The following is a 14,364-nucleotide window of genomic DNA, read 5'->3' as shown; positions in this document are numbered from 1 at the left end:
CCCCACCACCCTATGGCGCAAGTCGAGGAATCTGCAGCCCACACGGTCGCAGAACCGTCTCAGCCTCTGATTCAGACCCTCCACTCGGCTCTGTACCAAAGGTCCGCAGTCAGTCCTGTCGACGATGCTGCAGATGCTGAGCTCTGCTTTCATCCCGCTAGCGAGACTGGCAGTCTTCACCAAATCAGATAGCCGCCGGAAGCCCGAGAGGATTTCCTCCGATCCATAGCGACACACATCATTGGTGCCGACATGAGCGACCACCTGCAGATGGGTGATGCAAATGCTCGTAACGGGAGGCCTCATGCACTACAAAGCAACCGAAGAAAGTCATTCGGTCGGACGAGAGTCGTTTCACACCGGTTTAAACTTCTGGCCGCATTTACGTCCAAAGAGCGAAACACGGCAGAGGTTCGTAGACAATTTGGTGAGCCGTACCGTGGTAGTCCATGGGCCCCACAGTCACTCTGCTAGGTAGCATTACTTGTGAGGATTGTGTGACAATTTTAACCAATCAGGTGCACCGTACTGTACAATGTTGGTCCCCCTAGTGGCGACACTGTGTCGCAAGACGACAGAGGCCACATTCACATTCCTTCCACATCCGGGACCGATTTTGTGGGCACGATGTGAAGTTCTACATCTCCCGTGGCCCCACAGTCACCAGATTTCAATGTTAGGGAGAAGGGAGCCCAAACCCTAGCCACCTCCTCACTGTTACCTGAACTTGCCACTATTTTGCGGGAAGAGGGGTGTAAGATTACCTCGAAAACTGTACATGGTGAATATTTATCCGGTCCGAGAGGACTGGATGTTATTTTGAATGCCGAAAGGTTTCTCACACAATATCAGGAATGGCACTATTCAACACTATTCAATATACACTCTAGAACATTTTTTTTTTTTAAAGGGAAAGAAAGAAGGAAAAAAAAATTAATTTTCTCGCCTGTGATGGCTCAGACGATCTCGGACCTGTCCTCCTATTCGCAGAAATCCTTTGTCCACTCTACCGATTTTCTGCAGAAACAGCACCAGATTCTATGCTCGCAACGGAAGCCGACGGTGCGGCGCGACCGATAGGACTTTGTGGGTTGTAGCGACGGGAGATCGGTACATGCCTCGACAGAGGAGCCGAACTGATCGTGTCTCACGTGGGATGGAGGTTATGTGGGATTGGTTATGTAGGGACTAATTTGGTAAGTTTTTGCTTTGCATATTTTGTGAAAAACTGGAGTTACGAGTATCAGTATCACATTACTTGGGGGACGGAGAAGGGGGGGGGGGGGGGAGGGGGGGGGGGAGGAGAAAAAACCTGGACAAATATAACCTGCAAATAACTTAAGTATTACAATTTTTCATTATTTGATATTCCTATTGCCTTTGCTAGCACATTGTGCTATGTCATAGATCATAATTTACAAATAACTTAATAAACTATGAACAATTTGAATAAACTTTTTGGAACAGTGATAAAGAATTTTTTTTTTTTAATTTTTCTTTCAAAAATTCAGTCTCGATGACACCACGTATGCTTCAAGAACATAGGTGACCGGTTTCGGTTATATCACATGACCATCATCAGACCTGTAATTTAATTTAGAAAGTAATAGAAACCTTACCAGATTGATAATAAAATATGACAAAATGCTTATAAGGATAAAATACAATAAGACTTGTTATACCCGTGGCAATCTTTGAATAATGTTAATATAAGACAGACAGACTTAATCTAGCAGAGGTGTATACTTGCAGTCAAGTCACAACTCACATATCGACATGATGCCACAATTCCAAAGACCTTCACAACATCGTTGACTTTGAAACTGTTGTGGTATTACCACCTTAGCCCATAGAGGGCACAATTAGTATACATCATCTGTACAGTTATTTTTAAAGCTTTTAATTGATATTTTATACAATATTTAAGTAGTTCCATGGTTGTAAAGAGATATTTTATACAAATCTATTTTTATGTTATTATTGTACTTCATTTTTTTACGTTTTGACGATTATGTGAACCCGTTTTACACTGATTGGTTGATGTGAGGTAGAGGGAGAAGAGGTAGGCGGAGCATCTTCGTATTTAAGCGTATGCCTGTTACTTGCTGGCACCAGTCGACATCACAGCAGCTGAGAAGAGTGCTCCATCTACCATCTTCAAAGGTTGCCATGGGTATAACAAGTCTTATCGTATTTTATCCTTATAAGCATTCTGTCATATTTTATTGTCAATCTAGTAAGGTTTCCATTACTTTCTAAATTAAATTACAGGTCTGATGATGCTCATGTGATATGACCGAAACCGATCACCTATGTTCTTGAAGCATACGTGGTGTGATCAAGACTGAATTTTTGAAAGAAAAATTTTTAATAAACTATATTTAAAATTATTATTTTAAATTTATTGAAGGGATGTGAGAGATAGAACTATCAGTCACAGATGTCAGGATTGAATACGGTTTCTGGAGGTCAAAAATGATTACATTTGCAATAATATTCACAGAACCTGCGATGAAAGTGGTCAGTGTTTAGTAAACAATGTGATACACGATTTTAATATACAACACATACATACATTAACACTTCTCACTTAATTTTTTTTACAGCTATAGCTATAATTTTAGTATCATTTACATCATGTACACAAAGGTATCTATTTGAAATGCATTTGTAGAGTCCACCTGCACCCAAGTGGTTGTAGTTCAAGAATATTATGAAGACTTTATAGTTTCTTTGTTTAATTTATTATTATTATTATTATTTCTTTCTTTCTTTCTTTCTTTCCTTTCTCAGACATTATGTCTGGTTATTATTATTATTATTATTATTATTATTATTATTATTATTTCCTTCACTTTCTCAGACGTTAAGTCCGGTTAAAAATGGAGTGACGCGGACCTTGATCAAGCGTCACTTCCTTTTAACTGTACGGTATGTGTTATATTGCATTTAGGAACTTTCGGGTAATTGAACATGTATCAATAATTACAGATTTCTGTAGTTGTATATATATGTTTGGATGTAGCTGTATTGCATTGATGTACTGGTGGATATTGTGTGGTATGACTCCTGTAGTTGATAGTATAATTGGTATGATGTCAACTTTATCCTGATGCCACATGTCTTTGACTTCCTCAGCCAGTTGGATGTATTTTTCAATTTTTTCTCCTGTTTTCTTTTGTATATTTGTTGTATTGGGTATGGATATTTCGATTAGTTGTGTTAATTTCTTCTTTTTATTGGTGAGTATGTTGTCAGGTTTGTTATGTGGCGTTGTTTTATCTGTTATAATGGTTCTGTTCGCGTATAATTTGTATTCATCATTCTCCAGTACATTTTGTGGTGTATACTTGTATGTAGGAACGTGTTGTTTTAAAAGTTTATGTTGTAAGGCAAGCTGTTGATGTATTATTTTTGCGACATTGTCATGTCTTCTGGGGTATTCTGTATTTGCTAGTTTTGTACATCCGCTTGTGATGTGATCTACTGTTTCTATTTGTTGTTTACAAAGTCTGCATTTATCCGTTGTGGTATTGGGATCTTTAATAATATGCTTGCTGTAATACCTGGTGTTTATTGTTTGATCCTGTATTGCAATCATGAATCCTTCTGTCTCACTGTATATATTGCCTTTTCTTAGCCATGTGTTGGATGCGTCTTGATCGATGTGTGGCTGTGTTAGATGATACGGGTGCTTGCCATGAAGTGTTTTCTTTTTCCAATTTACTTTCTTCGTATCTGTTGATGTTATGTGATCTAAAGGGTTGTAGAAGTGGTTATGAAATTGCAGTGGTGTAGCCGATGTATTTATATGAGTGATTGCCTTGTGTATTTTGCTAGTTTCTGCTCGTTCTAGAAAGAATTTTCTTAAATTGTCTACCTGTCCATAATGTAGGTTTTTTATGTCGATAAATCCCCTTCCTCCTTCCTTTCTGCTTAATGTGAATCTTTCTGTTGCTGAATGTATGTGATGTATTCTATATTTGTGGCATTGTGATCGTGTAAGTGTATTGAGTGCTTCTAGGTCTGTGTTACTCCATTTCACTACTCCAAATGAGTAGGTCAATATTGGTATGGCATAAGTATTTATAGCTTTTGTCTTGTTTCTTGCTGTCAATTCTGTTTTCAGTATTTTTGTTAGTCTTTGTCTATATTTTTCTTTTAGTTCTTCTTTAATATTTGTATTATCTATTCCTATTTTTTGTCTGTATCCTAGATATTTATAGGTATCCGTTTTTTCCCATCGCTTCTATGCAGTCGCTGTGGTTATCCAGTATGTAATAATCTTGTTTAGTGTGTTTTCCCTTTACTATGCTATTTTTCTTACATTTGTCTGTTCCAAAAGCCATATTTATATCATTGCTGAATCCTTCTGTTATCTTTAGTAATTGGTTGAGTTGTTGATTTGTTGCTGCCAGTAGTTTTAGATCATCCATGTATAGCAAATGTGTGATTTTGTGTGGGTATGTTCCAGTAATATTGTATCCATAATTTGTATTATTTAGCATGTTGGATAGTGGGTTCAGAGCAAGGCAGAACCAGAAAGGACTTAATGAGTCTCCTTGGTATACTCCACACTTAATCTGTATTGGCTGTGATGTGATGTTATTTGAATTTGTTTGGATATTAAATGTGGTTTTCCAATTTCTCATTACTATGTTTATTATTATTATTATTATTATTATTATTATTATTATTATTATTACTGCTATTACAGATTATCAGAACATTTCTAGACAGTCATACAGTACAAATGAACTACTTTTGTTAATGTTTTGATTATTATCTTTCATGTAACCTCCTGAGGGTAAGGTTTTGGGGGGAGATGTATTATGTCTAACATGTAGCAAGTTTTAAGTTCAACCTTATGTTGGTCGAATCTGTCTAAAATTAAATGGAATGTGAATTTACCAAATAGAAACAAAGTTAATTCAACAGCGCATGAAATTTCATTTACATCTACATCCGTACTCCGCAAGCCACCTGACGGTGTGTGGCGGAGGGTAGCCTGAGTACCTCTATCGGTTCTCCCTTCTATTCCAGTCTCGTATTGTTCGTGGAAAGAAGGATTGTCGGTATGCTTCTGTGTGGGCTCTAATCTCTCTGATTTTATCCTCACGGTCTCTTCGCGAGATATACATAGGAGGGAGCAATATACTGCTTGACTCTTCGGTGAAGGTATGTTCTCGAAACTTCAACAAAAGCCCGTATCGAGCTACTGAGTGTCTCTCCTGCAGTCTTCCACTGGAGTTTATCTATCATCTCCGTATTAACAATGTATAAAGAACTAAAGATAAATCTGAAATAATTTTTGCAAGGAGGATAAATCTAGTGCACCAATTGTGCCACCAATGAGAACAAGGACTACTAATGGATGGCGGCGTAAAATAAGTAAGAGTTCATTTACAATAATATCAATTTAAATTCGTGGATACTGTAATCTCTTCTTCTTATTTGTTCTGAAGATGTGATAAAATGTGCCACACATAAAACTGCAAAAGATAAGTGTTAGGTTTTCGAACTAGAGTCACTTTCGTAGATCTATTTCAGCACACTAAAAATAAAGGGGCAGGTTAGCATCACTATGACAGGAGCACTGCCCAACTCAGAACAGTACAAAACCATAAACTCCCAAGCACAGAACAGTTCCAGACATCTGATTACTTTTATCACTAGTTAATCTGTTAAACACTATGTTTAACTTACAAGGGAGAAACTGTTTGGAAAAGGTTTGAAACTACACTGAATGTCCCCAAGTGTCCTCTTTGCAAAACACTGGACGATTACAGTCAGAACTGTGTTCCAGTGTTTATAGTGTCAAATCTCCTGAGCTACAGAAAGGTCATTCGATAAGTCCTTAGAAAATGCAAGTGACGGTGCTCATAATATTGAAACGGTTTGCTGGTAGTCAATGTTATCTGTCACTAAGAAGACAGGTAATACTGCAGCCAAAACCATCATGCGGTTTCATTGTTCCAGGTGACTAAAGCAATGAGGTCATGTTATTTCATAACACGGAAAATGGTGAGTTTCGAGCAGTGATTCGACGCTTCTATTTAAAAGGCTTACCTCGGAAACAGATCAGAGCTGAGTGAAGTTCACAGCACATCAACTCCTCTGTCTGCAACTGTTTACAATTGGGTATATTACTTTAGTTAAATATAGCCATATATCCACAAAAGATGAACAGCATTTGGGATGTCCGACGGAAGTGGTCCTCAAGTACTGGACAAATGAATCCCACGTATTCGTGTGCCGTCAGCTACACTGCCTTAAGACAAACAGTTTCTAACTGTAATACTTGACTTACGGTGTTAAGCCTTTTATATAAGATTACACTTCTTAAAGCTAAGATTATAACAAAATTTTTAAATTCACTCTTTAATGATACAAAATACTGTAAATCAATTTTATTTGCCTATTGGAGTAATTAGGGAGGCAACCTGCAACTGTGACTACACACCCGGAACCACAAACCAGGTCAGTCCTTCATTAACACAGATAAGGCGACAGTGCGACACGGCACCTGCGACGTACCGAGTATACGAGCGAGCAGCGGCAGTGCAGAGCTGAGCACGAGCAGCAGGGCGCAGTTGGCGACGACGTGCGTGAAGGGCGTGCGGGCGCGACGCGGCTTCACGCGGCGCAGGCCGGGCAGCGTGTAGACGCCCACCGAGGAGGTGGCCACCAGGTAGCAGATGAGCGCGATCTCCAGCAGCGCGCCCACGGGGCCCAACTTCGACAGCGGCCGCAGCCCCAGTATGAAGTCCTGCACGGCACACCGTCTACTGTCAGCCCACCGCACGAGGCCCGCTTATCGTAATGCGGCCACAAATTTCAATTAACCCTCGAGTGGTGTATTTTGTATAAATGTAAAGTACGTTACCGAGGTAAATGTGTACGAGCAAATTCACATTTTAATCTCAGTTTAATGAAATGACAATACAATGAACTTTAATTATATCACTCTGTTGCTACAGACACGTGTTACCCCAGAGTAATGACCCACTGAAAACTTTAAACAGTACAGCCGCATCAGTCCCAGCCAACTGCTTATTCGATTACTAATTATATTGTAAACAGCTGCCTCATTGTGGGACTGAGCAGTTAGCTCATAAACTGAGTAATTTTCTTGCACGGAACATAATTTTTCACCCTGCCTAATGTTTATTTTATTTTATATTACTACTTTTCACTTGGATGTATGACAACAGTATTTATCACTGTGTTAGCTGAAGCAATGATGAACGAACATGTATGGGCTCAAAATTGCGAAACAACAATGGAATAGTGCAAAACAATTTCATTTGTGTTTGGTGCACTTTATAGATGAGCATGCCCGCTCAAGGGTTAATAGTCTAAAGCTCTCGGATATACGCCGAGTAAATTGGTGTGACATAATCATGAGTGCCATACCGGTTGTCTTATGAAAAAAAAGTACATTTCACCACAAGATGACTATACAGTTGTTGAAATGGCACAGTATTTCAGTGCACTAAGCAGATCTAAATCAGTTTTAACAAGTCCAGAAAGACGACAAGAGCGTAACAGTGTGTTCGTTTGACTTTAATGTACGTGGTTTCTTTTTAGCCATTTTAGCTTTGTGTATGTAACAACTGACTGAAACGGGGGAAAGAAATGGAGTAGAGTACGCAGGGAGAGCTCTGAGAGATGAAATAGGTAAAAAGACAATGCCTAATAGAAATCCTCAGATATAGCAGGAGATATCGAATTTCACTGATGAGAGGAGAATTTATAAAAATGCAGCAAATGAAGTAGGCAAAAGGAAATACAAACGTCTAAAAATGAGATTGACAGAATGGCTAGAGGACAAATGTAAGGATATAGAAACATACATAACTAGAAGAATGATAGACACTGGCTGAAAACCATTTCTAAGCACAGAAGGAAAAGCTGAAAGTTGGAAGGTGGAAGGAGTATATAGAGGGTCTGTACACTAGAGATGAACTTGAAGCCAACAAAACACTCGAGTCAAAACAAGGCCCCTGGAGTAGATGACGTTCCATCAGAAATACTGATAGCCTCGGGAGAGCCAATCGTGACAAAATTATTCCGCCTTGTCAGCAAGATGTACAAGACAGATGAAATGCCCTCAGACTCCAGGAAGAATGTATTAATTCCAATTCCAAAGAAAGCAGGTGCTGACGTGTGTGATTATTATTGAACTATCAGGGAATAAGTCACGACTGCAAAATACTGACACAAATTATTTACAGAAGAATGGAAAAACTGGTAGACACTGACCTCGGGGTAGATCAGTTTGGATTCCACAGAAATGTATGAACCCTTACAAGATAAGCTACTAAGGAAAGATAAACCTTTTATAGCAGTTCTCGATTTAGAGATGAGTGGAATGCTCTCTTTGAAATTCTGAAGGTAACAGGTAAAATATAGGTAGCAAAAGGCTATTTACAATTTGTACAGAAACCAGACAGCAGCGATAAGAGCTGAGGATCATGAAACAGAAGCAGTGATTGAGAAGGGAGTGACACAGGTTTGCAGCCTATCCCTTATGTTATTCAATTTGTATACTGAGCAAGCAGTAAAGGAAAAAAATATCTCGAGAAGATATAAAAGTCTGAGGAGGGGAAATGAAACCTTTGAGACTTGTAATTCTGTCAGAGGCAGCAACAGTTGTGGAAGAGCAGTTTAACGGAGTGGACAGTGTCTTGAAAGGAGGATGTAAGATGGACATCAACAAAAGCAAAAGAAAGATAATGGGATGTAGACAAATTAAATCAGGTGCTGATGAGGGAGTTAGATTTGGAAATAAGACCGTTAAAGTAGTAGGCAAGTTATTCTATTTAGGTAGCGAAGTAACCGATGGTGGCCAAAGTGGAGAGGATATAAAATGTATAGTGACAACAGCAAGAAAAGCATTTCTGAAGAAGATAAATTTGTTAATGTCCTGTTATGGTGTAAAGTCGGCCCGGCACACCAGTCTGGAACAACGGGGAAGAGAAAGCTACGACGAGAGGTCAGCCGATCGCACGCTGGCCGACCTCACTCCGGGTCGACAATGTGACAGCGGCAGCCCCTACGTGAAGAGGACACAGGTGCTGTGCTCGACTCGTGGAGCCCACTACAATAGCAGCTTCAACGTTAGCCACTTTGTTAGCTATCTCTATGTAGCACAGACTTACATTTGTCTATTCTGAAGCAGACCGATTATTTTGCACGTCGCCCTTTGCTTGTGACACATATCTAAGTTAAGTAATTGTAATTGCCTTTTGTAACAAAACTCATTAATACGAGTTGTTCGACTGTTTATCTAGTGAACAGAGTATGCAAGATTCCTAGACACAACACACTGAATATAGACTTAAGTGTTAGGAAGTCTTTTCTGAAAGTATTTGCCTCGAGTGTACGAAAGTGAAACATGGATAATAAACAGTTACGACAAGACAGGAACACAAGCTTTTGAAATATAGTGCTACAGAAGAATGCTGAAGACAGACTGATCATGTACAATAATGAGGAGGTACTGAATAGAACTGGGGAGACAAGAACTGTGTGGAACAACTTGACTAAAAGAAGGGACCAGTTGATAGGACACATTCTGAGACATCAATTTAGTATCACAGGGAAGTATGGGGGGATAAAAATTGTATGTGCAAACAGAGAGACGAGTACAGTAAGTAGGTTCAAACAGATGTAGGCTGCAGTAGTTAGTCGGAGATGATGAGGCTTGCACAGAATAGAGTAGCAGGAGAGCTGCACTGAACCAGTCTTTGGAATGAAGACGATGATAACAACAACAACAACCATTCTGGTCTCAACTCCATAAATCTGGTCACTGAGAATTTACCTTCAATGGCCTGACACTCAGCAATCAATAAAATTAATATGGCCAAAAGAAAAGGAGGGTCTCCTCAAAATTTCCTTCTCAGTGTGATGTCTACCAAAGTATGAGAAAATAGAAGTACTGGGCCTCGAACACTCAGAAGGATTTTTTTCCTCTCGATACAGTTGGCAGGATGGAATTTAAAGCAGTGTTGACAACTGAACGCATTTGTCTGTCTCACTTGGCTCAGAATCTTGTTTTGCTGTTGATTTCAATGGGTGTGTCTATTGTGAATCATATCATTTGTGGGGTGTTTCTTCTTGTAAAAGGAAAATGAAGGTTTCCAGATTTTTAACAGTATCACAATGTTTATGGGGACGGTTTGACGATTCGCACTAATGTGCACAAAAGATGTGCCAAGTTTGAAGCTGGCAAAATGAATGTTCACAATGAACAAAGGCACGAGCACCCCTCAGTCGTGACTGACGAGACGGTCATCTGGTGCCTTCATGATATCACCTCTGAAGTTGTCCGAAATCACTATTGTAGGTATGTCAGGCAAAATCTTTGACTGCAACAGATCTCATTTCAGGGCACTCCTTATGACAATACACCGGACACAATTGTCTCAGCAGCCTAGTTCAAAAGCAGATTTCCCAGCCATCACATCCAATCCTGATACTGGTGACCTCTCCAAAAAACAACTTTGGAGCACACCACAGGTCACACAGTATTATCCTGCTCTGAAACGTATTGATACTTTGACAAAGCCAGGATTTCTTAAAATTGTGCCCTCAAACGAGATGCATTCTATCTGAGATTTTGCCCACCACATTCACAACAGCTTTTTGTCACCATCCCAATCTCCGCAATATCCGTGTCAGACCCTATGTCCCTCCTACACTGTGGCCCTTCCCCTTTGACCGTTCCCACTGCAAGACTTGCCCTATGCACCCTGCTACCATTACCTGTACCAGCCCTGTAACTCGCAAAATGTATACTACCGAAAGGTCCGAAATGACACGACCTATCAGCTGTCAAGTAAACACTGTTCGGCATTTTACATTGGCGTGACTCCCAACAAATTATTAATTAGGATGAATGGGCACAGGAAGGGGGCGAATACTGGCAACACGTAATATGCTGTTGCAGTGCTCTACACCACGACAATTGTGACCTCGGTGCCTGCCTCACCGCCCGTGCCGTCTGGATCCTTCCCCCAGACGACAGTTTCTCAGAACTCCGCAGGTGGGAACTAGCACTACAACGTGTCCTCGGTTCCCCCCACCCACCTGGCCTTAATTTGCGTTAATTTCTTCCATCTCAGCATTTATTCACAGAAACTGCTATCTTCTTCTATCCATTTTAGTTTTCTACATCTTTCACTGTCTTACCCACGTATTTTTCACCCCCCTCCCCTCCACCCCACCCATCTCTGTTACGTGCAATGCACTTAGTTTTTTGCTTATTAACTCGTGCACGATGTTTAAGCAGTAATCTCTGTCTTGCATATTACCCTGTCTTCTATCTTTAGGCTCTCAGGTTTTCAAATATCGTCTGATGCAGTCCCCAACAATCAGTCTTTCCTTCTCATCTTGTTCAAGAAGTCTCCCCTGACCTGCTGTTCTGAGCAACATTCCGGAAATCTACCCCTTTTCCTGGACCTCCCCAGTCCTTTTCCTTCACCTCTCTTCTTTTCCCCTTCAGCCCTCCTGCCTGAAGGAGGAGACACTGGCTCCAAAAGCTTCCTAATTATAACTTTATGTTAGGTGTGTGTTCTGCTGCTGCTTGGTAAGTACATTTTTTATTTATCTATCCAATCAAATTATTCTGGCAAAAATTGATTGTTTTCATTGATTTTTACCACACACACACACACACACACACACACACACACACACACACACACAGAGAGAGAGAGAGAGAGAGAGAGAGAGAGAGAGAGAGAGAGAGAGAGAGAGAGAGAGAGAGAGAGAAATTCTTCCATGTAGTAGAAGGAATTATCAGGCAGATATGGCTCAGTTTTCAGCAAGCGGTCAAATATATTACCCATTTCTGTGTCTCTTAAGCTGAATGGCAGATAGATGAAATCATTTGTCCTCCTAGTATTATAATTATGAATAATTTGAATGTTTCCAAACTGTGACTGATTGTTGACAATGATTTCATAAGGGAGTAAATCTATTGTGAGGCTGCTGTCAATAGGCCCAACTGTTGGAAGAGCCCTCTACAGGATGTTCTAGAGTGGGCACCAAACATTATCTTCTGCACAACCAATATCAGACATCAGTGAATGAAACTAGGAAAGCTATGTCAACTTTTTGACCTTTCCACCTCCAAAATCTGGTATCATATGTAATGAAAAATTGAGTAATGTAAACAGTACCTAGATGACACAAATGTGGATATATAGGACTCTCATTCAAATGAGTTGGATGGAACATAAAAATTAAAAATTCAGTTGGTGCTAAAGGAAATACAGGGAGACCTAAAATAATTTTTGAAACTTTGCTCATATATATTTCAGAAATGGGGATAGGTATAAAAGTTGCCATTTGCGGCATACGTAGCACGCAGGATGTCTACGTGATATTCCAGTTCCTCCTGTGTTCTGTCTAGTATGTCTTCACTGACGTGTGCAGTTGCTCCTCTGAAGGGAATGCACAGTTCCTACAGGTCCTGCACTGTAGCATGGCGGACAGCTTCCTTCATAAAGCTTCAAAGAAAACAGTCTAACAGGCTTATTTCTGGAAACCTCAAGGTCCTCCCTTGCCAATCAATCCAGTGACCTGGAAACGTGTTGTCGAAAGCCTTCCCAGTGATCGGGGTCCAGTGAAGAGAGGCACTGTCCGGCTATTTACAACCTGTGGAAATGCGAACTGTTCCAACACGTCCAGGTAAACAGTCCAGCCAGCCGGGGTGGCCGAGCGGTTCTAGGCGCTACAGTCCGGAACCGCGCGACCGCTACGGTCGCAGGTTCGGATCCTGCCTCGGGCACGGATGTGTGTGGTGTCCATAGGTTAGTTAGGTTTAAGTAGTTCTAAGTTCTAGGGGAATGACGACCTCAGAAGTTAAGTCCCATAGTGCTCAGAGCCAGTTTTTTATACAGTCAAAGTTATTGACACCTCTCCAAAGGAAAACAGCCCTCCGATTCAGTCCTGAAGCACACCACACCGTACATTTGCCTTTGAATTGTGCACAATTTCAATACTAAAATGGGCATTCTGATAACCCCATAATTTTGTCAGTTCACCTTCCCCAGCACACGAAAGCAAGCTTCATCTGTGAACGTCACCTTCCTCAGTCTACACCGTCATCGGTGCGACTCAGAATCTCAATTGCAAATGCTTTGCACTTTGGACTGCTGCACCTCGCAGGATCGAAGCCTCAGTCTCTTGTGCAGTACCTCGAGCACAGAGATCAGTCGCAGCTGCAACTATCGAGATGTTCAATTTGTTTGGCCCCTGGATAAATGCCTGTTGCACCAGTTCCACATCAGCATCACTCATCCTCTGATAACCAGAATTAGTCTTCTTCACGTACCACTGTCACGTGGTTGTGGTTGGACATAACGGTGATGTGCTTCTGTTGTGTGTCCACAAGTTCCACTGTATCTGGGTGTCAGACTTTGTCTCTACTAACCATTCCACAAATTGTGCCCTCTGTTCGGAAGGAGGGACCGGGGGGGGGAGGAGGGAAAGGGGCATATTTGTCAGTAAGTCACCTGTAAAAACAAAAGCTTTGGGGGTGTGTGTGTGTGTGTGTGTGTGTGTGTGTGTGAACCTTATGCTGCAAACCACTCCTTTGTACCTATTCTCCTTTCTGAAATACACTCTAAGGTGCGTGCGTGTACACACACACACACACACACACACACACACACACACGTGCACACAATTAAAAAAAAAAAAAAAAAAAGAAAAAAAAAAAAAAAAAAATCACAAAGGAACTATCAGGTTTGGGCAGAAATTGGCAGATGTGATGTCCATTTACAGACAAAACAAATGGTTATAATTTTAGAAAAAAAATGGACATTTTTTTCAAGAGAAAGGCCTTTGCAAATTGAGCAGACCGTCACCCCCGGCTGTTGGGCCGAACGACGGGAAACGCACACGTCGATATTGCACCACTACACGGGGAATCTCTAGACACGGCCTCACCGGTAATAGGAGCTCAATTCGAAGCGAGACACTATCACTGAGGACAATTTTACTCCAGTCAGTGAGATTCCAGGCCAGAGACATGTCTGGAGACACCCCAGACAGTGATGGCATACCGACCCGACTGGCGCCCGACGTACAGCCCGACAACCAGGAGTGGCGGCCCGGGGTGCTACTTCTTTTCACGGCAGGAACCTTCGGTCGTCCTACGCGGCACACTTACAGCGCGGCACGGCCCAGAATATTTTATTAATTGCGACAGTGGTATGTTGACGATATTCTGTGCCCCGTTTTGTCTCCCTTCGTGGCGAGCCGTTCCGGACTTACATTTCACCAAAATAATGCCCGGCCACAGCACGGTGAGAGTTTCTACCGCTATCCTCGCGCTCGGTAAGCCAC

General features: G+C 41.2%; 1 protein-coding gene across 2 annotated transcripts in view; it reads right to left on the bottom strand.

The window, feature by feature from the left end:
* LOC124552230 (protein Lilipod) overlaps positions 1 to 14,364 on the bottom strand; it is a 370,834-nt gene that overhangs the window by 62,939 nt on the left and 293,531 nt on the right. For both annotated transcript variants that reach the window (XM_047126502.1, XM_047126503.1), the window contains exon 9: positions 6,538 to 6,769. In XM_047126502.1, the coding sequence (XP_046982458.1) occupies positions 6,538 to 6,769 (232 nt within the window). The remainder of the gene's footprint in view (positions 1 to 6,537; positions 6,770 to 14,364) is intronic.

This window comes from Schistocerca americana, chromosome 10, assembly GCF_021461395.2.
Source record: "Schistocerca americana isolate TAMUIC-IGC-003095 chromosome 10, iqSchAmer2.1, whole genome shotgun sequence".
In the NCBI taxonomy this organism is placed as follows: Eukaryota; Metazoa; Arthropoda; class Insecta; order Orthoptera; family Acrididae; genus Schistocerca; species Schistocerca americana.
This window is presented reverse-complemented; position numbering and strand designations above follow the sequence as displayed.